The 23,830-nt window shown below is 41.7% G+C and overlaps 1 protein-coding gene across 1 annotated transcript in view; it reads right to left on the reverse strand.

Annotated features, from left to right (window-relative positions):
* Positions 1 to 585: 585 nt before the first annotated feature.
* TM4SF18 (transmembrane 4 L six family member 18) overlaps positions 586 to 23,830 on the reverse strand; it is a 28,800-nt gene continuing 5,555 nt past the window's right edge. Inside the window, exons 4-6 of the mRNA XM_036243674.1 lie at positions 5,708 to 5,850; positions 1,543 to 1,723; positions 586 to 783 (exon numbers count right to left, since the gene is read on the reverse strand). Of these exons, the coding sequence (XP_036099567.1) occupies positions 769 to 783; positions 1,543 to 1,723; positions 5,708 to 5,850 (339 nt within the window). The 3' untranslated portion in view covers positions 586 to 768. The remainder of the gene's footprint in view (positions 784 to 1,542; positions 1,724 to 5,707; positions 5,851 to 23,830) is intronic.

Raw genomic sequence — 23,830 nt, forward strand, 5'->3', positions numbered from 1 at the left:
TTGGAGTGTGACTCTATGACATTTACAGGTGCTCAAGGCTGGAAAAAGCATATGCTTCTTTAAAGGTTGAAAAATATGAAAAAATTCTAATAGTAAAAATATGTTTTTAGAAAGTATTTTGATAGTAAAACATAAAGATGACTTGGAAAATATGAAAAATTAGGAAGAAGGGTCACCTACGACCCAAATCACCACAGGTGACACTTTTGTGTAAACTCTTCTCGATTTAGTTTTTATCCTATATTTTGATTATTTGGTGTTTTGTTTTGTTTGTTTGTTTTAGATGGTTATGCTTTTTACTGTAAACATAAATTTGTAATCTGCTTTTTCACATAGCATTATTCATAATCTTTAAAACATCATTTGTAATGACCATGTAAAATTACAGCTAATGTACCACTCTTTGTTTAATCTTTCTAATGTGCCACTCTATTTAATCTTTCCCCTAAGATTCAACTTTTTTGGTATTTCTAATTTTTCAGAATATCAAATAATGTTGAAATATATCCATCTGCATAAAGTTTTATCTTGTATTCTTATTTATTTCCATAGTAGAGTATATATAAACATTTCTAAAGACCTTGACCCATATTACTTAGAAAACAATTCTAAATAAAAGTGTGGCATAATTTGCACTTCCAGTGAGAACTGTAAATTTCACAAATGATGACAATAAATACCAAATGCTGAAGATACCATTTGGATATTGCCCTCGAGACTTAGATAGATGACCTTAACTTGATAATGGAAAACGGTTCTTGTCCTTATTCAAATGATTCCAGGCTATAAAAAAGAAAAGGAAAACCAAAGTGAGTAAAGTAGTAAATTTGACTTGATTAATGATTCATAATCCAGGTAACAACTTAAACTTACAGTTTGTATTCAACATATAATGGACTAGGAAAATATCTGTTTGAAACTGCTAGGAAAGGAATGATCTAATATATGTTGTTAAACATGACACAAGATCTCAATCATGGTTTCTCTACCCTCTGGACTTGCTGGATAGGTTTAGTAGTTTCAATTAAGACTAAATTATTGTTAATATTTTAGCAGATGATACTGAAATAGTTCCAATAGATGAAGACATATTTAACTTCTTAAAAACTACTCACTTATGACTCAAAGAAGGCTCATTAGCGGAGTGTACCAGCATGCAAAAGAAATAGGATAAGGTTGTGAGTCTTTGGTTATTTTATGAACAAGAAAATTCTCAATACACATAAATGCATATATTTATCTGAGCTTTGGGTCATATCGGCACAGAACACTGAAATGTTGCTCATTGAAAACAATGAGTTGTTTTCATCATAGAACGTGGAATGCAGATCTTACTATTACATTGATTCAGTCCACATGGACACACCAACAGACACATTGGAATATTGAAAATAATCAGAGGTAGTAGAGGTTGGGTAAAGATGGGGACAGTAGGAATGGAAAGGAAACGATGGAATTCTAACAGTCTTCTAACAAAGCTCCCTGAGTCCTGGGCAGTGGGGGTGAAAGGAATGAGGTACAGGTGTGAGCGGGGGGTGTTACCTGGATGATGACTGAATAGGTCCCACACAATATCTTGGATAACTGAACGACTACTCTGACGAGGCAGACGGTCACCTGGAGCCCGCTGAGCACTATGAGGATGGAGAACAGAATGATGTTCCATTCCACCACGTGCGCGGGTTCAAGGCATTGACTCCACATGCTGGAATCTGTGAGGAAACTGAGAGCAAGGGGGTCATGGTCAACAAGCCCAGCATGGCCAAGCCTACATCCGTGGTCCAAGATAGAAGGCTGCAGTGATTTACATGTTTGGGACACTAATACATATAATAAAATACATAATATTATTAAGTATGAGTTTATATATTTAAAAAATCATTCAGAACATATATGGGCCATATAGTATGTATAGCACTGGGTTATGCTTATTATGAACACGGTGCCTGTCTCAGAGACAATCCTAATTCAATTGGGAAGCAAGACACAATCTGAAGAGTTCGATAGCAATGGAAGGCAACAGATGTCAATACCAAGAGCGGTAGAGGCCGCCTGTTCTCTCGGAGACCAAAAGTTAGCCTGGGCTGTCAGGGACAGGGCTGAGCTTGCGCTGGACATAACATCACACAGGTGGTCAAATAAAAACAAGAAAGTCTGCGAGATATTCCTAGACTCTGTCCCAAAGCCCTTAGAACAGTGGTTCTCAAACTTGACATCGGGATGGTGGAGGGCTTGTGAAGGTGCGGATTGCTGGGCCCCACCACAGGGTTTCTGATTCAGAAGTTGTGGGTGGTGTTCAAGACTGCATATCTAAGTTCCCAGGCGATGGTGATGCTGCTGGTGTGGGGTCCACAGTGTGGGGCCCTCTGCTTCAGAATGTTGCTATTACAGTCGGCCCTTGTTTATGGTGGTTCATCAGTTCCCGACTCTACCGCGATAAATGAATTTCCACGAAGTAGGATTCTTTATTTATAAATCGAATATTTTTGCAATTAGAGCATAGAAACCTGTTTAGGACCTTCTAAATACGTTTTTAACATTATTAGGGCCCTATACACATGAAATAACACACTTTAGTCACCATTACACTCATATTACCCAATATATTAGAGAAAATAAGACATATTAGACGTTACAAATATATTATTATTATTGTACATTTAATTACACACACACAGTTCTTACACACAACCACTAACCTATGAAAAGAGTGCAACTTGTTTGATGATGAAGCGATGACGATGAAGAGATGTGCTGCACAGCAAAGAAGAGCAAGGTTGCTTCTGATACGTAGGATGCAGAAGCGTGTTTGAGAGACACGAACTTGCGTGAGGCTGAGCCAATCAGTGGCCAGGATAGGAAGAGGATAGGCTAGCCCATCAATGACCAGCATGCTCTAATTGGCTTGGTTTCACCACACCCAATTTTTTGGGAAAAAGTTATTGCCCAAACACAAGGGGTGGTTGAGCGGGTGCACCTGGTGTTGAAGGGTTCCTGGGGTGCTCGACTACATAGCCTCCAGTCTGCACGTACAGTAATCGTAATTGTAATTGTAATTGTAATACAGGGGTGTATAATTGACTCAGACAACTGAGCGTGCGCTGTATCATTTTCACTGTCTCGATCAATTTTTTAATGAATGTATTTGGGAAAAAATGCAATAGAGTGAAGCCACGAACGCCAAAGAGCGAAGTGGCGAGGGACGACTGTACACGGTTTTTAAGATGTCGATTGTGAGGTGGGAACGCAAAAGACCAAAAGCTATGATCAGTCTAGTTCAGCACAGAATTGTGAGCATTGCACACCTTCCAAGATCATTTTAAAGCCACACGCATCAACCTGACGACTTTTGCTCACTTCCAAGTCTACTATGACCATGACCCCTTCTTCTAAGGATACACGCTCTGTTCAACAAAATCAAAATGGAAAACTGGTCTTTTAAAAATAAATCCTCCAAACAAAAACAATCAAGCCTATTTACAGGGCAGAATTTTCTATAAATATCTTGTCAGTAGGAAGATGATTGTTCTTAAAATGGCAATGCAGGCAACCTGAGTACCAGCCAGGTGCCTCTGGGGGTAACGCCTGTGGTAGAAAGGAGTGAATTCCGCATTTCGGTGACTACCCTCACCACCATGTCCTCGCTCTTCTTTTCGTTTTTCTCTCTCCCCTCTTCACTTCTTTCTTATTCCCTTCCTTCAATTCTTTCTTATTCTCTATGCTCCAGAACACTCAGAGGAACTCTGAGAATTTCTTGGTATTGCCAATGACTCTGAGGTCCCAATAGGTAAAGAACACTAAATATGAAGTCACAACTCCCAGACCTGTAGGATGTTGGGTGAGGGACATTACATCTCTGTCCTTGAGAGTTTTATCTGGGCAATGAGCTCAAAATATCTAACCCTACGGTTACTGTGACTGTTTGTTGAGAGTTATGTAAAAATGCTTTGGAACCTGTAAAGCAACCTACAGATCTAATGTCCTGTTACCATTTCCCTAGACCCATGTCATGTGCCCTTAGACTCCTCACTCAGTCTCAGCCACCAGGGAAGCTACTCTCTTCAAAGTCCTTATTCTAGACTGTTGCTCGGGCACGCTCTGCAAGATCACCCAACACTTCGAAGTGAGATGACTCGCAGGGTTTCTATTTCCCTCCCAGACTACGGTCCTGTATTTGTTCTTGTAAAACCACAGAGAGTCATAGTGCGTCAGCAGCATCTGCAAGGGGTGGAGAGTCTGGAGATGGGAATGCAAATGGCAAGTGCAACGTGAAAGAAGCAATGGAGAAGCCAGTGGGGAGCCTGAGATTCTTGCATGGTTTTGGGGTGGGGGAAAAGTTCAGGGACTGATGGCATAAAAAAGGATTTTTTGCACCCTCTGGGACGTTATAAATTAGGGCCCCTTTCCTAAAGCCCTTCAGTTCCACAGGGTTGTCTTCTCCAAGTGCTCAGAAAGGCCTGGGGTTGTTTCTGAGGTTCTCCTGAGCCGAGGAAGAGCTTTGGACGTGGCACCTTGTGGGACCTTCCGAATAAAGGGGGCACAGAGCAGTTCGTCCAAGCAGCTCCAGGTGAGCATGAGACCTCAATTAGATGTGGGCCTTGAACAGTAAAGCCAGTTGTGGGGAGTCGAGAAGAAAATGTGACTTCCCCAGGGGATGGTACAGACACTCCCTCATTTCATTCCGTTGGATTCTGAGCATAGGGAAAGACAGGGAGAGATTCAATGACCCTCTCCTGTGTCTCCGTCTGGGCCCTGCCTCCTTTTAAAAAAATTATTATTTACTTAGTTTTGTTAATCCTCACCCGAGGATATTTATCCATTGATTTTTTTTTTCAGATAGAGTGGAAGGGAGGGAGGTTGAGAGAGTGAGAAACATCGACGTGAGAGAGACACAGTGATCAGCTGCCTCCTGCCGACCCTGCAACCCGGGTATGTGCCCTTGACCAGGAATAGACCTCGAGACCCTTTGGTCTTCGGGCCGCCACTCTAACTACTGAGCTAAACTGGCCCTGCTACCTTCTGCGCTGCCTCTGCAGATGCTGGTAGGCCAGCCAGCTCCGCACGACGCCAGTGTAAGGCATCTGTGATGCAGCACTGGTCCCTCATCCCCGCCTGCGCTGCATCCTGGCCTCCGGAGCCGTCTCTTAGCCTCCTCCGCAGTACCTGCTAGATGAGTTCCCGGCTCCGTCTACAAACTCCTGCTCCCGGGCATGTCTCTGGGTCTCAGACTGCACTTTGCTACTTGCCCTGCCTGGTTCTAGCTCTGTGTAGCCCCTGCTGGTGTAGCCCTGGGTGTCACCATCCAAGGGCATTGCGAGTCTCTCTCAGTTGAACCCTTTTATATCTGTAACATAGCACATATGTCCAACCTGGCCACAAAACAAGACCAGCTTCCCAGAACCACCCACGTCCCAGCAGCTGGCAGACAGCGATCAGCATGAAGCCCTGTTCTGAAGGATGGGAGAACACGTCTTTTATTCGAATATCTCCACGAGAGCCTCAAAATAGTGACTGCACGTGGATTAACCGACTGGAGGGAAAAACATCTGAACAAAGATGCAGGCACATATTGGTCTGGAGATCAGGAAACAAATAGGAAAATCGTGCACTAAGCCAGCTGCACGAAACTACAAAGCGATCATGGAAATTAACATGAGCGTGAAGTCAGGCGCCTCCGGCCTCCTTGGGTGGAGGAGTTGTTCCTTACCGTCCTGCAGTGCCTTCGAAGGCGTACTCCCAGCCACCGAGGGTGCGGCAGTAGGGGCCTTGGACGAGGCCCAGAGCCGAAATCGCCAGGCAGTATCCAGAGAAAGCAATGCCAAGGACAGAGAAGATCATTGACAGCAGTGTCTAAATGTAACACAGAGGAAGGAGGTTAGTGCCACAGAATGAGACAAGGGGATATTGTGGGTAAATGATCAGATAGGTACCTCCCCCTACTCACCCAAGCCTCCTCAACTCTGCGTAATACCAAATGTCCAGGTAAAAATGGGAACATTTAACATTTAATCCAAGCCCACCTGATTTTAAAAATAAGTTTTTAAGTTACTTTTCATTTGGCATTCCATAGAGGTGACTAGCTAATTTACTAAATTTCTTCTATTTTTTTTTTTCTGGAATTTTGACACCAAAATAATGATCATCTCATACATAACGCAGTGAAGGGTATGATCAGTCCATCTATTTATTGAAGACATGTTATTTTCTAAGTAGGGGTTCTCTAAGAATCATAAGCTATGATCCCTGCTTTTCTCTTATGTAAATGATATTTTAATAGTCTCACACAAAGGAATCTGGGGGGAGATATCTGGGCTTAGCCTGGATGGTCATGTTTGTGTTTCAGTAAGGCTGTGATTGATGGGGATGAGGGTGTTTTCTGTTATTCTTGGTGTCAGCAGTGGGATCCGGAGGGTGTTTTCATTTGGGTAGAGAAATGAGCCACGGTCACGGCAGGTCGGCACAGGCAGAGCTGTGAGTAGGTAGATCGGTTTGATCCAAAAGGGGACCCTGCAGAGGCGTCGAAGACAGAGCTACGAAGACCAGACAGACACGGTGCCAAAGCTGGGAAACAGGGCTGATGGGACACAGTCTAGCCCTTGTGGCTTTTACAAAGTGAGTGCAGATCCATAGATCTGGGTGGAGCACGGCCTTGAGCTGCATCAAGGACTCTGGACTTCCTCCTTCTGGGCAAGGTTATTTTAACAAACTTTTTTTTTTTTTTTCATCCTCACCCTAGGACATTTTTCCATTTTTTTGTTCAGGTAGAGTGGGAGGGAGAGAGAGGAACAGAGAGAGAGAGAAACATCGACGTGAAAGGAACACATCGAGTGGCTGCCACCCGCACAACCGACCAGGGCCGGGGACAAACTGCAACCGAGGTACATGCCCTTAGCCGGAACCGAACCGGGTCTCTCAGGACCGCAGGCCAACGCTCTAACCGCTGAGCCAAACCGGCCAGGGCTTAACAAACTTTTATTAAAATGTTTTCAAATCTACAAAAATATTCAAAGTATAGTACAATGAACCCCTATGGACCCTTTACCTAAATTCACCTTTTGTGAATATTTACTGCTTTGGCTTGCACACTCTTTCTCTGTTTATGTGTGTGTGTATATATATGTTTATTGACACAATTTTTTTCTTAAAGTATTTGACATTATGCTCTCTCTCCCCCACACACATCAGCTCATATCTTCCAAGAACAAAGATATTCTATTTTTGTGTGGTTGTTTTTCACTGTTTTATACAGGAGCCTATGAAGTGTTGTGCACAAAATCACATCTCTGAAATTTCCTTTAATCCACACTAATCTTACTGCCTTTTTGTTTTCTAGTGTATTAAATTATTTTTGAAGAATCCCAGCCAGTTGTCTTGTAGAATGCTCTACATTCTTAGCTTTTCTGATTGTCTCCTCCACAATGGACTTGGGTCGAACCTGTTGGCAAGAACGTGTGATTGGTGTGAGTACATTGTGTGTCTCTCACTGCTATTGGTGATTGTAAGTTTGAGCTCTTGGTTAAGGTGGTTTCCTTCAGATTTATAAATGTACATCTTTCACTTTGCAATTAGTAAATAATTTGTGAGGTAGTACCTTGAAACCGTGTCATATCCTGTTCCCTAAAGACATTTCAACTGATGCATTGAGCCACCACTGGTCACCAATTATCACAATCATTGGTTGCAATGTGCTGTTTTTCTATCATTTCTTCTGCATTTATGTTATTTTTCTGCACAGAAGAACTTCTACTTTTTTCTTCGCTGTATCTCTCTTTCTGTACTCATAGATATTCTAATTCAATGTGTTATAATTCATAACTTATTATTTTTTAGATGTTGAGATGGGCCAAATATGGCCAGTGGGAACATCATTCAAGGTCCATTCCTGTGCCCCTCACATGTCCTTATTCATTCTTTGAACATTTCCTTGCTCTCTGGCACAGATGTCCCAAGCTCACCTTGAATTGACATTGCCCTGGCCTGGGAGAAGCTCTTTTTCTGACAAGTTAGGTAGTTTGTTTTTGAGCATGGATGTGATATAAACCTACATGTGATTTTGGAAAGATTTCTCCGGCAGTGATGTCATGAAGCTGGAAGTGAGAGAGCCCAGGAATAAAGTCTCCATGTGGACTCAGCTTCAAGTTCAGGCGACAAAGACATGCACTGGAGAAAGAAAGACATTAAGCAGGAAATCAGTAGCTGAAGATGGACTGAAGAAAAATTCCAGAGTTTAAAACTTGGATGAAAAGGAGGCAGAAATAGGGATGCCAAGAAGAGTGGTTGGTATGGAAAAACATTAATTTAGTTTTAGAAGTGATTGTTTCAAATGAGAGTAGGAAAGCCAAAGAGAAACATGCAGAAGCCAGTAGATGAAAATTCAAAAACCGAGACCAAAGAAAGTGACAAGAACAAACTTGTGATCTCAGGAACAAGGGCCTTCTGTAGTTCTTTGTTTAAGATTATTTTACTGATTATAACATTAATACATGTTTACTAAGGAAAACTGGGGAAATATATTTCAAAAACAAAAGAACAATTGTGCTTTTCTGATATTATTTCATTGATATCATCCTCTATGATTAAAAGCTCTTTCAAGTTATATTTCTTATATTGATTTTAATAGGGTTTTGCCCCATCATGAAATGAGATGAACAGAGCTACTTTTTATTTTACATTAGATTATTGTTAGTGACACTTTGTAAAGAAAATTTACCTGTTCAGCAATGCCATCTTTGAAAAAGGAAGAAGGATGTTTTGAAAAGATTGAGCTCTTTGTTTACCAAATGTATTCTTAAACAGTTCACTGGGAAGATCAGGGAAGGATTTCTTCATTCGGGAAAATTGGCAACCACAGCATTACATATGTATTACATTACAGTGTAATGAATGCTAGACACCATGGCACAATCAAGGTAAGCATCACTATAAGTGAGAATAAGAATCTCTGGCTCTGGCCAGTGTGGCTCAGTTGGTTGGGCATCATTCTGTGTATCAGAAGGTCATAGGTTTGATTCCCAGTCAGGGCACATACCTGGGTTGTGGGTTCAATACTCAGTCAGGGCACATGCAGGAGGCTACTGATCGATGTTACTCTCTCTCTCTTTCCCTTCCTCTCTAAAATCAATAATATAAAATAAATTTTAAAAAGAATCTCTTGGAGATTCCAAAATGGCGGCAGAGTGAATGGAAGCAACACAGACCATCTCCCAAGACCAAACTGGAATTACAACGAAAATAAAGACAAATCGTCAGGAAAAAGCAAGAGAAAAGCAGCTTGGAGGACCATATAACCAGGGACACTGACTCAATCCTGGTAGGATTGTGGAGGCGTGAGCAGGGGGCTGGGAGCCCGCAGCATCCTGGGCTGTGAGCAGTGCCCTCGAGTTAAACTCCCAGGTGGCTCCACAGCCCAGAGCCAGGACAGACGCTAAAATAGCCACAGCCACTCACCTTGGGCTCTGGCAGAGGGAGGGTGGACGGGACTGGAACTGTGTGGGGACACTCGGGATTTGGAGGGTGCTCATAGCTTTTGCTGAGTTGTGGCCACACAGGACTGTGGCCATTTTACTCCTTCCCAGGGCTCTGGGGAGAGGCAGTGGCCCCTCCCTTGGAGATTCAATGACACCCGGTGGCCATTGAAATGCAAATTGAGGCTTATTAACAACCAGCATCTGCCCCACCCTTGGGAAATTCCCTTATGCTGAACACCTGAGGGAGTTTTTCATTCAACTGAGAAGCCAAGGCTCTTCAAGTAACTGCAATAACCTCCAGGCAAAAAGCTAGAGAATATCTGAACCATTCCTGGGCTTGCAACTCTGCCCAGGAAGGTAAGACTTGACAGTGGTGTTTAACATGGGTCCTCCCACGCTCATCCAACCCAGTCGAGGGAGCCACAAACAGCAGAACACCAACACCCACAGGGATAATTTGGCAGACTCCAAAGCCCACTGAGATAGCCCAACTGGTGAAACACAGAAACAAATGCCAAATGAAAAAACAAGAGACCTCTACCAAAGCTGAGATAAATGAAATACAGTTAAGCAAGTTAACAGAGCTAATATTCAAAGCCATGATCTTCAGGAAGCTCAACAGCATGAGTAAGGATATCAACACCATGAGTAAAGAAACAGAAACATTGAAAATCAACCAATTGGAAATGAAAAACCACCAAGAAGAAATGAAGAATGGCATAGCAGAAATAAAGAACACACTGGAAGGGCTAAAGAGCAGAGTACAGAAAGCTGAGGACTGGATCAGTGAATTGGAAGACAGGGTAGAAAAAAATCAACCAATCAGAAAACCAAAAGCAAAAAAAAAATTAAAAAACAGGAAGACAGCTTAAGAGAACTGTGGGACAACTGGAAATGTCATAATATTCGCATCATAGGAGTCCCCAAGAGGAAGAAAATGAGCGAGGGTTAGAGAATATATTTGAAGAAATAGTGACAGAAAACTTCCCTAATTTGGTGAAGGAAGAAGGCATTCAAGTTCAAGAAGCACAGAGAGCCCCAACTAAGAAGAACCCAAACAGGCCCCCACCAAAACACATAGTAATTAAAAAGCCAAAAATTAAAGACAAAGAGAAAATCCTAAAGGCAGCAAGAGAGAAGCAACAGGTTACCTACAAAGGAACTCCCATTAGGCTCTCAGCTGACCTCTCAACGGAAACACTACAAGCCAGAAGGGAGTGGCATGAAGTAATCAAGGTCATGAAAAACAAGAATCTGAATCCAAGACTACTCTACCCAGCAAGGCTATCATTCAAAATAGAAGGTCAAATAAAGAGCTTCCCAGACAAAAAAAAGGCTAAGGGAATACATTAGCACCAAACCAGCACTGCAAGAAATGTTCAAAGGACTGCTCTAATTAGCAGGAGAAATAGGAAGAAAAATATAACCAAACTAAACAAAAATGTCAATAAATAAATACATATCAATAAACACCTTAAATGTAAATGGATTGAATGCTCTGATAAAGACACAGAGTAGCTGATTAGATAAGAAAATATGACTCATATATATGTTGTTTACAAGAGACCCACCTCACAACAAAGGAATCACCTAGGTTGAAAGTGAAGGGATGAAAAAAATCTTCCAAGCAAAAGGAAAGGAAAAAAAAACTCTGGGGTTGCTACCCACATGTGATAAAATAGATTTCAAAATGAAGGCCATAACTAGAAACAAAGAAGGCCACTACACAATAGTGAAAGGATCTATCCAGCATGAAGATATAACCTTGATAAACATATATGCACCCAATATAAAAGCACCAAAATATATTAAAAATCTTCTGTAAGATTTCAAAGGAGAAATCGACAGCAATACAATCATAGCAGGGGACTTCAACACCCCACTGACATCACTGAATAGATCCTCTAGACAAAAAATTAGCAAGGGAACAGAGACTCTAAATGAAGCACTAGACCAAATGGATTTAATAGATATCTACAGAGAATTACACCCCAAAACTACAGAATACACATTCTTCTCAAGTGCACATGGGACATTCTCAAAGATAGACCACATGTTAGAACACAAACTAAGTCTCTACAAGTTCAAGAAGATTGAAATCATATCAAGCATTTTCTCAGATCCCAATGGCATAAAACTAGAAGTCAATTGGAACAAGGACATGCAAAGATATTGGAACACATGGAGGCTAAATGGCATGTTATTAAACAATGAATGGGTTACCGAGGAGATCAAGGAAGAAATTAAAAACTTCCTGGAAACCAATGAAAATGAACACACAACAACACAAAATCTATGGGATACAGCGAAAGCAGTTCTGAGAGGGAAGTTCATAGCACTATAGACCTACCTCAAGAAGCAAGAAAAATCTCTAATAGACTATCTAACCTCACAACTTAAAGAACTAGAAAACAAACAAATAGAAACCCCACAGCAAGTAGAAGGAAGGAAATAGTAAAGATCAGAGAAGAAATAAATGACATAGAGACCAAAAAAACAATTCAAAGGATCAATGAAACAAAGAGCTGATTCTTTGAAATGATTAACAAGATTGATGGACCTTTAGCTAGACTCACCAAGAAACAAAGAGAGAGAATCCAAATACACAAAATCAGAAATGAAAGAGGAGAAGTAACAACTGACACCACAGAAATACAAAAGATCGTTAACAACTACTATGAACAATTATGTGGCAACAAATTTGACAATTTAAGCAAAATGGACAAATTTCTGGAAATACATAGTCCCCCAAACTGGACAGAGAAGAGACAGAAAACTTGAACAGACCAATAACAACTAAGGAGCCCTGGCTGGTATTGCTCAGCGGTTAGAGCATCGGCCTGCGGTCCCGAGAGACCAGGGTTCGGTTCCCGCTAAGGGCACGTGCCTCGGTTGCAGTTTGTCCCTGGCCCTGGTTGGGTTGTGTGGGTGGCGGCCACTTGATGTGTCCCTTTCACGTCGATGTTTCTCTCTCTCTCTCTCTCTTCCTCTCTGTCTGAACAAAATATCAAAAATGTCCTCAGGTGAGGATTAAAAAAAAAACAACTAAGGAAATTGAAGAGGTAATCAAGACACCCAGCAAACAAAAGCCCAGGCCTGGATGGCTTCATGGGGGAGTTTTCCCGAACATTCAAAGAAGAACTAACACCCATTCTCCACAAACTATTTCAAAAAATTTAAGAAGAAAGAAGACTTCCAAACGTGTTTTATGAGGCCAGCATAATTCTAATTCCAAAACCAGAAAAAGACATTACAAAGAAAGAAAACTACAGGCCAACTGATAAACATAGACGCCAAAATCCTGAACAAAATACTCACAAATCGGATCCAGCAATATGTCAAAAAAATTATTTACCATGACCAAGTGGGATTCATCTCAGGGATGCAAGTACAATATTGCTGGTACAATATTCACAAACCAATTAATGTGATACACTACATAAATAAAATAAAGAATAAAAACCACATGATCATATCACTAGATGCCGAAAAAGCCTTTGACAAAATCCAGCATCCATTTCTGATAAAAATGCTCAGCAAAGTGGGAATAGAGGGATCATATCTTGACATAATAAAGGCCATATATGAAAGACCTACAGCCAACATCATACTCAATCAGCAAAAATTAAAAGCATTTCCCTTAAGAACAGGAACAAGACAGGGATGCCCACTTTCGCCACTCCTATTTAACATAGTACTGGAAGTCTTAGCCACAGCAACCAGACAGTAAGAAAAAATAAAAGAGATCCAACTGGGAAAGGAGGAAGTGAAGCTGTCATTATTCACAGATGACATGATACTATACGTAGAAAACTCCAAAGACTCCATCAAAAATTTACTAGACTTAATAAATGAATTTGGCAAAGTACCAGGATACAAAATTAACATCAAGAAATCGATAACATTCTGATACATTAATGATGAACTCACAGAAAGAGAAACTAAGAAAACAATCCCATTTACCATTGCAGCAAAAAAATTAAGATACCTAGGAATAAACTTAACCAAAGAAATAAAGAACTTATTTGCAGAAAACTACAAGTCATTGAAAAAAGAAATAGAGTACGATATAAAAAAGTGAAAGCATGTACCTTGTTCATGGATTGGAAGAATTAACTTCATTAAAATGCCCATACTACCCAAAGCAATCTATAGATTTAATGCAATCCCCATCAAAATACCGACAACATACTTCACAGAACTAGAACAAATACTTCAAAAGTTCATATGGAACCAAAAAAGACCTGGAATAGCCACAGCGATCTTGAAAAAGAAGAACAAGGTTGGGGGATCACATTACCAGATTTCAGGTTATACTACAAAGCCACTGTAATCAAAACAGCCTGGTACTGGCACAAGAACAGGCATATAGACTAGTGGAACAGAACAGAGAACCCAGAAATGGACCCAAGGCAATATACTCAATTAATATTTGACAAAAGTGGCAAGAGCATACAGTGGAGTAAAGACAGCCTCTTCAATAAATGGTGTTGGGAAAATTGGACAGCTACATGCAAAAAAAAATGAAACCAGATTATCTACTTACACCATACACAAGAATAAACTCAAAATGGATACAAGACTTAAATGTCACCAGTGAATCCATAAAAATCCTAGAAGAAACTGTAGGCAACAAAATTTCAGACATCATTCGCAGCAGAATTTTCACTGATACATCACCTAAGGCAACAGAAACAAAAAAGAAAATGAACACATGGGACTACACTAAACTCAAAAGCTTCTGCACAGCAAAAGATACAATCATCAAAATGGAAAGGCAACCCACTGTATGGGAGAGCATAATTGCCAATGATATATCAGATAAGGGGTTAATTTCCCATATATAGAGTGCTCATACAACTCAACAAAAGGCAGACAAAGAACCCAATTAAAAAATGGGCAGAGGACCTGAATAGACACCTCTCCAAACAGGACATACAAATGGCCAAGAGACATATGAAGAAATGCTCAACATCACTAATCATCAGAAAGATGCAAATTAAAACAACAATGAGGTATCACCTCACACCTGTCAGAATGGTTGCCATCAACAAATCATCAAACAACAAGTGTTGGCGAGGGTGTGGAGAAAAGGGGACTCTAGTACACTGCTGGTGGGAATGAAGACTGGTGCAGCCACTATGGAAAACACTATGGTGTTACCTCAAAACATTAAAAACTGAACTTCCATTTGACCAAGTGATCCCACTTCTATGAATATACCCTAAGAAGCCTAAAACACCAATCAGAAAGAATATATGTACCTCCATGTTCGTAGCAGCACTATTTACAATAGCTAAGATCTGGAAACAGCCCAAGTGTCCATCAGTAGACGAGTGGATAAAAAAGCAGTGGTACATATACACAATGGAGTACTATGCAGCTGTAAGAAAGAAAGATCTCTTATCTTTTGAGGCGACATGGAGTGACCTGGAAAATATTATCCTAAGTGAAACAAGCCAAACAGAGAAAGACAAGTAACATATGATCTCACTTATTTGTGGAATATAATGAACATAACAGTCTGAGGAATGGGGTAGTCCCAGAGATGTGGAAGTGGGGTACAGGCTGACAATCCCCAGAAGAGGGTGTGGTGGGGGAGAGATAAACCACAGAACTTATATGCATGTGTGCATGAACAATGGACATGGACAACAAAGCTGGTGACAGGGCGGGGAAGGCGGGAAAGGGGGAAATCAGTTGGGGGGAAAAAGAGAAACATCTGTAACAAAAATAATTTAATTAAAAAAATAAATAAATAAAATAAAAAAGAATCTCTCTGAATTATAGTTTCATTTTCTATAAAATGTAGATTATGTAGATGGTTATAGCACTTATATAACAAGGCTATTTCAAAAATTAAATGACACAATGGATATAAAAATTACTGGAAAAGTGTAAAGTAAACTAAAAATGTTACCTATTATTTCAAGTGCCCTTATTTGGCCGATAAGTGTTTTCTAGGAATCACAGCCCACAGAGTTTTAGCAGAAGACGAGACTCTCTGGAGGAAGGGGTAGCAACCAAGAAGCTGATGAAGTTCAGGTTCTGCCACTGAAATATAGACCTTGGTAGATTGCCTCTCTTAAGCTGAAGGAGTCTGAGAAAACTGTGGAAGCAGGCACCCGTGTGCCGACCATTGCGAGCTGAGATGAGTCACTCTGACCCCTACCTCTCCACCTGCTGTTCTTCTCTGAAACAGAACGTAAACTCCTGTGACAGGTACCTTCCCTGGGCCAAGAAGAAAGAAGACATTATCACCAGAGACAGGGAATTTGGGACCGAGGCATCTATATAAACAAACTTGTTAAACTAAATTTTAGCTTTCTAGTTACTACTTCACCATCCACTGTCCCTATCTCAAGCCCCTCTGCTGTGCCAATGTTCAAACATGTATTGTGTCTCTGTCTAAAAGAAGTTTGCTGCCCTGGCCCACCTCTTAGGGTCTTTTTTTTTTTTTTTTTTTTTATCCTCACCCGAGGATATTTTTCCTCTTTTTTTTTTTTTTTTTTTTTTGTACAGATAGAGTGGGAGGGAGAGAGAGGAAGGGGGAGAGAGAGAGAGAGAAACATCGATGTGAAGGGACACATCGAGTGGCTGTCACCCGCACGACCAACCAGGGCCGGGGACAAACTGCAACTGAGGTACGTGCCCTTAGCGGGAACCGAACCCGGGTCTCTCCGGACCGCAGGCCGACGCTCTAACCGCTGAGCCAAACCGGCCAGGGCCTCTTAGGGTCTTTCTTCTCCTTCGAAGGATCTCATCTGCAAGTGAAAATTCAGTAAAATGTGTATGCTTTTCTTCTGTTCATCTGTCCTTGTCTGTTTCATTTTCAGACTCAGCTAAGGATCCTAAAAGGGTCGAGGAAATCCTTTTTCTCCCCTCCAGTTTCTTGCACCCAAATGGGACACCACTGTCTGGGGGCGTGATCTGGAAGCGGCCCTGGAGACAGACTCTGATGCTCCAACAAAATCCGGCAGAGGGTACACATTCTTGGCACATCAGTCTTTTGTATCTGCCTGTTGCAACCAGTTGGGCAAAGGTGGTAATAACTTTTTCCTTTCCGGGTTTAGACTGGCAGGAGTAAACGTTGGTAAGAACTGGTTCTTTGGATTGTGACTCTGGTTGAATTTGGTCTTAGGGTGCCCATGAGTTATTGATCCTTTCCCTCCCATGGGCAGCTCTTGCTTCCCTGTTTCTCCCTGGTTTTGTGTCCTGAGACCTGGCTTGCCTTTCGTCCGTGGAAGTGTCTCAGGCAACCCGTGGTGAGATTGAGGACCCTCAAATGTGACGGCACAGAGATGTGAGCTGCCCCCCACTTGTCGCAGCCCCCAGCACCGTCTTTCCTTCGGTTGTCTTCGGGGGGGATTCCGCATCTGGGGGAGGCTGCCTCTTTGTCACTTTTGGAAATGCCTCTCGAGTTCACGGCTAATGGGTTTGGGTTTCAAGTCACTTGATAGGTAAGCCTTTGATTTAAACATCTGAAACAATTTTTCTAAAAGAATGCTATAGCCAGAAGTTGGCCAAGTTGGAGGTTGATAGTCAAAGCCTGACAGAACTTTTTTTTAAAAAGTCCTCACCCAAGGATATTCTTCCATTGATTTTTTGATAGAGTGGAAGGGAGCGGGGGGGGGGGGAGAGAGAGAGAACCATCGATGTGAGAGAGACACATAGACTGGTTGCCCCTCGCCTGGAGCGGGAATCAAACCACAACCAAGGTACATGCCCTTGACTGGAATCAAACCTGCGACAATTTGGTCCGTGGGCAGACGCTCTAACCACTGAGCAACCGGCCAGGGTGGTGGAAGTATTTAAAGGCCTTCTCTCCTAAGCTGAATGGAGCTTGTGCTCAGAGGGAAACAAGCGAGCTGAAGGCCGCGGGGGACGACTTATCGGGGCGTTCCAGAGACTCACGGCTCCAAGGCTAGAACCTAGACGGGTTTTATTTCTGTCTCCGTTGGAAATCTCCCTGATACAAGAATCGCATTCTTGTAGGTGGACGGGTGCATCAGCCCTTTCTATCGTTCCGGCTACGAACCAGTTCTTTGAGGACTTTTGATAAAAAGAACCTTGTCTTACAATCCGGTCTTTACAAACACAGGCATGTGGTTCCAGCAGCGATTCGAAGTGCGTCTACCTTACCAGTGCACGCATGCCATTCATCTCAGAATGCTGGTAGCTGTGAACGTCAGGACATTGGAAACAGAACTGTTCTGCACTTACGAAAACGGAGAAAGATGGAACAGTAATCACCCTAGACCGCTGGTAATAGACAAATATGCCCCAAACCGCCTTCTAGGAGGAAACCGACATACTTCCTGTGTCCCTAGCAGATGGAAATCTTACCATGTCTTTGAAATGTTTCCATCCCAAGAGATAACTAAGATGCTGCCCACAACCACCTGAGGCTGAAGGGGGCAAAAAGAAAAAAGGCTTGAAAAAACCCAAACTGCTCAGAAAACTCCCTTGCCGAAGTCTAGTCTGCAGCCTCCGCGAGATGGCTTATCAAGGGCAGATGCAAATATTTAAAAAAAAATTTTTTTCCCTTTATTGATTTTAGAGAGAGAAGAAGTGAGAGGGAGAGAGAGATAGAAACATCAATGAGGGAGAACATTGATTGGCTGCCTCCTGCGTGCCCCCCACTGAGGATCAGGCCCACAACCTGGGCATGTGCCCTGACCGGGAATCAAACCAGCGACCTCTTGGTGCAGGGTCGATGCTCAACCACTGAGCCACACTGGGCAGCCAAATACCTCAATTTATCTTTTAATGCTATGTTATGGATATGTGATATTTTCCCACCTTTGTATGGTATTATCAAAGTAACATAAAATCTTTCAAAGGAGTTCTATTCAAACTGGTTTAGAAATAAATGAAAGTAAAGATAAATTAAATATTCCTAAAATTCTCAGAAATATAGAAACCAGCCAAAGGTTTATTTTTTAAGTTCATGTGGTTTGGGATAATCTTTAGTAAACAAAGCTGGTTTTAGGATTGTTGAGAAAAAAAATGAGCTTAACTTTAGAGTTTTTTCTACCCAGTTTACTAGTCAAAGTTATGTTATCTCTAGTAGACACTTAAGATTATAAAACTATAGCCCTGGCCGGGTTGGCTCAGCAGTTAGAGCGTCGGCCTGCAGCCCAGAGAGTCCTGGGCTCAGTTCCCACTAAGGGCACGTACCTCGGTTGCAGTTTGTCCTCGGCCCCAGTTGGGGTCGTGTGGGTGGCAACCAGTCAATGTGTCTCTCTCACATCGATGTTTCTTTCTCTCTCTCCTCTTTCCTCTCTCCCTCCTGCTCTATCTGAAGATAAATGAAAAAATGTCCTTGAGTGAGGATTAAAAGAAGAAGAAAAAAAAAAAGATTATAAAGTTATAAATTAAAAAAAAAATAAGCATAAATTGCTTAATGCATGTCAAGCATGGTAGTTTTAAAAAAGAGAGAGAAAAGTTGTATGTTAAACTTTTTAGTTGTATTGTTTCTATGATATTTGATGCTTCTCAATATATAGCTATATATCTGAATATATATTTGATTACATATATGTTACAAAATTTGTCAAAAAGAAAAATGATGTAAGAAGGCTTACCTTGTCTAATATTTCATGAAATTTTCTTTTTTAAAATTTATTTATTTTTGTTACAGATGTTTCTCTTTTTTCCCCCATTGACACCCTCCTCCCAAACCCACCCCCCCACCAGCATTACTGAAATTTTCATTAATAGCTAAAACACAATTGTTACAAGTGAGTAAATTAATCAATGTGAAATAAAAGTTTCTAATAAACAAATTTGTTAACAAAGATTATGTTGTATAAAATGTGTCTAATTTAAATGGTTCCAAAATCTTTTTGGTAACTAGAAACCTTAAAGTCATATTGTTCAATTAAATGATGATAATTCATTGAGTATCTAGATAATTTCCAAACAAGGTAAATTACTGAAACATTAGTCACTAAACTTAAGTTTTTCTTTTGTCTTCCTATTACATAGGAATTGAAGATGACATGGCCTGTCCATATTGAAAACTATATGCTGAGAAAGTGTATACTTCTAGGCATTATGAAAGGTATGTGTATTCATAAAAACAGTTCATAATTTTTTAGTTCCTAGTTTCCACTAGAAATTAAGGTTTCTGAGAGCTAAGAATTTTGATTAATATATGTAATTTAAACTACTAGAATAATAAGTGAACAACTTTGTATGCAAAAAAATTAGGATGTTTTTGGTCCAAAAAGGGATAAAGTATGGAAATGTGTTTTTGTCAAGGGAAAAGGAGAATAATTTTGTCCTGAAGTAAAATAAGGACTGATACTATCAGTGATAATTCTAATCATGATCTTAAAATATTCTGTCACAAAATAACCAAATTTCCTTGTCAATTACATTATAACAAACTCTCATCAGATCTTTAGTGATGGCCACTTTGAAGTCTCCTGTTGTTTACAGACAGTCATTGATTTGCTCTGACGCTTCTGCGAAAGTGCCTGCTTCAGGGGGATTTGTGGAGGGAGCTGCTAAGTACACGCCACTGGACTGGCGGTAAACTCCCCAGAAACTGACGCATGCCTGCAACTGCTAACACAGGACGCGCAGAGGAGCAGTTAATTACATAGTGCTGAGTACAGTGAGGAGGATGACTCATGTTTATGACTTTAAAAAAAATATTGCCTGATCGTGAATATTTTGTTTTCCAGATTTAAGGAAACGTTTTCTTCTTTTCTCTTACGCTATCTAAGACTTCCAGCAGTTTGGTAAAGCATGCCTTTGTGAACAAAGACACAACCATTATTTTTCTCCCTATTCGATTCCTCCAGAATTTGGAAGCTCTCAGTGATTTTTTTTTTTACTTTTATGGTGATATAGTTATTTGCATAAGTTCAATAAGAGTCGGTTCTCCTTATAAGGGACACAGTTGGAATCATTGGATATATTACCAAGGCTTCAACTAGAATGTCATATTTAAGAATGTGTATAGAATCAGATATTACCAGCCCTGGCCGGTCTGTCTCAGCAGTTAGAGCGTCGGCCTGCGGTCCGGAGAGACCCGGATTCGGTTCCCACTAAGGGCGCGTACCTCGGTTGCAGTTTGTCCCCGGCCCTGGTCGGTTGTGCGGGTGGCAGCCACTCGATGTGTCCCTTTCACATCAATGTTTCTCTCTCTCTCTCTCTCTGTTCCTCTCTCTCCCTCCCACTCTACCTGAGCAAAAAATGGAAAAATGTCCTCGGGTGAGGATAAAAAAAAAAAAAAAAAAGAATCAGATATTACCAGAGAGCTTTAAGCGATTGAGGTTGACTTTCTGGAACCGCACGAAGCCCCTGCTGACAGGGTTCTTGGCAGCCTTACCAGGTGAGCAAGGAAGGTCACTCCCGATAGGCCCAGGAAGCTCAGGAGACTTCAAGGAGAAAGAAATTAACCCAATCTATAGGTATTGCAGGCAAAGTCTAATGGCAAGTCCTTGGCTTGGTTTCTTAGCCTTGAGAGGCTTTTAAAAGTCGAACTTGAGTTATGAAAAGTTCCAGCGAAGCAAACGTTAAAAGAGCCTTTATAGTCATCACTATTCTCGCTCCACCTATATGAATAACCAGGCCATGTTGAATGAGACTAGACTTATTTTGCAAAGAAATTAGTCTCACTTTAATGATCTCTGATGGAAATGGGGGTGATTGTGAAAATATATGTTCTAGCAGGAAACTACAACACACCGTGTGGAGATCAGATTTCAGTCCTGCTCATTGTTTTGGAGGCTTGGTTCTCTATCTGGAAGCTGGACTGGAGACTGAGTTTTCATTGTTTCCTCCAGTGTTGTCTACGACTCCCCAAACGAATGTTCTCAATGTTCTCCCACCCTCTGACTTGAAATCACTGAGAAGTAAAACTGCCCTCTCCCAAGCCTTGCAAAGCTAAAGGTAGACAGCTTGATATCAACTTCAGAGGAATCGCAATAGCTCGTGTTTAGACTACCTTCATGCCCACTGGGTGGGCATCTCACAAAGTTTGCTGAAACACCTGATACAGTCCCCAGGGACAGTCAGCTACAAACAAGCGGAATCTGTCAGGTTCTACTGCTTGCCCTTACTCTATCTGAAGGCGTTTGGAGCCCAACAGCTAGAAATCTTTCCAACTGACCACCCTCTAGACTTAAAAACAGAGTTTAGAGTTTGTGCTAACCATTAACCGTTACTTTTCCATCGTCATGCCCGGACTGAGATACTTCTTCCATGGGTTAGGGGACAATCTAACTCAGTTTGTGGACTGTGAGACATCTTGGCGAAAGTTTCAGATATGGGGTTCGGGAAATGCTGCCCTCTACATATGGCATCTTGGAGAATGGAGTACACGAAACGCAAGGAGTGTGAGGACGTGGCAGAAGCAGGAAGGTCTCCCGGACAACCCTCACCCCGCCTTTTACCCTGACACAGGTCATAGATCTCCCATGTGAAAGCCACCCCCCGCGCCAGGAGGAAGGAGACAATCATATCACCAGGGCTGAGAAATCTACATAAACAAACCTTATTAACTAGCCCTTATCTTCCTAGTTACTTCTTAACAATTTACTAGCCCACGCCCTTCTGCCTTGCCAATCCTTCACACATTTGTTTCTCTACGTGAACGGTATAAACCCTGGCTACTTCTTTGGGTCTCTAGTCCCCTGTGAAAACTACCACGTACATGTAAAAATGGAATAGAACGTGTATGCTTTTCTCCTGTTGATCTGTCTTCTACCAGTTTAAATTTTCAGACTCAGCCAGGGACCTCTAAGAAGGTCAAGAATGACTTTCCCCCTAAAAAGTGAATCTTGGGGGACCCCAATTTCCATTCTGGAACTTCAGAATTTACAAACTGATACAGACTCAAATTTTGCCTGCTTCATTGAAACTAAATGGGAATTAACGGCCAACATTTTATAGTTAAGAGGTTTTAGAGAAAAATTCATATTTCTGCTTTGCATTGAAAACAGAATTATTGCCCAGTTTTGACGGTAGAAAATGGCAAGCTGGGAGCAACAGCTTCCTTTCTTCCTTAGTGGAAATTTGGCTCTAATGCCTACCAGGCCCACCTCTTTCACTTCCTCAGCTACTTAGCTCCTGGGGCCATGAGCTGGGCCCCCTATCCTGAGCCTTCCCTGAAGGGGCCACGCGGGGGGCCCAGCGAGTCCTCGCTGCCTTCCTCCTGTTCTCCCCACTGAGGTGGCAGCCATCGCCCCCAGCGTTGACTGCAGACCCCGCCCAGACGCTAGCCTATTTCTAGCACCCACTCGTGCTGGAGGTGCTGATACTGAGTTTAAGCGAACTGAACACATGGATTTTTATTGGCACGTACATTTGTTTTCTAGAAATTTCCTATGTTTCACAGCCTAAATTGACCTGAATCCATTGCTTTGCCTAGGCAATTCAAAAGCTTCTCCGTAAGTACAGTACCAGCAGCTACTGGGGGACATCTGTGTCAGATGATTAAGAAACACACACACACACACACACACACACACATATTTAAAATGTTCAGTTCTTCACCCGGCCAGTGTGGCTCAGTGGTTGAGCATTGACCCTGCCCCAAGAGGTCACCAGTTTGATTCCCAGTGAGCGCACATGCCCAGGTTGTGGGCCCGATCCCCCGTGGGGGGCATGCAGGAGGTGGCCAATCGATGTTCTCTACCTTCTCTCTCTCTCTCTCTCTCTCTCTACCTTCCTCTCTAAAATCAATCAATCAATCAATCAATCAATCAATCAATAAAATTTTTAGTTCCTCACCAAGGGCACAGTGATAAATTAAGCAACTAATTTAATCTTCCAAAGGCATTAGTTAAAAAAGCATTTTTGCTGCACATTAAAATCTGGTTGTACCGCAGACCAACTGAAACAGGGACGCGGGGTGTAGGGTTCCAACTCCAAATTCCTAGATGATTGCAAGGCACAGCCACGGTGTGGGACCTCTGCAAGGCATGCCTGCCCGACCTCCAAAGGTGTCCTCCTAGTTGATGAGTCACAGGCTCCCTTTGAGCCACAACTGACTCATCTATAAAACAGGAGTAAGGATGACCTAATTCACTGGCTAAACATAGAAGGACTATAAAGTGCTATGCAAATATGAATGAGCAATGACAATGACGACAGGAGAAAAGTACTGGTGGAAATGTAGTAGCCCGACTCATGCCTCGTCAACACAGGCTTGGAACATGTGGGCATATTATTCTCTCTTGCTTCTATTTTAATTACTTAAAAGTTCCGATTTCAGAATGTGCATCGCCTATCCCCAACAACACAGATGAATCCCAAATCATTATGCTGAATGAAAGAAGCCAGATACAAAAGACAAATGCTGTATGATTCTGTTGGTACAAAGTATAAATCAATCTATAATGACA

The sequence above is a fragment of the Molossus molossus genome, unplaced genomic scaffold (genome assembly GCF_014108415.1).
Source record: "Molossus molossus isolate mMolMol1 unplaced genomic scaffold, mMolMol1.p scaffold_m16_p_5, whole genome shotgun sequence".
NCBI classification, from domain to species: domain Eukaryota; kingdom Metazoa; phylum Chordata; class Mammalia; order Chiroptera; family Molossidae; genus Molossus; species Molossus molossus.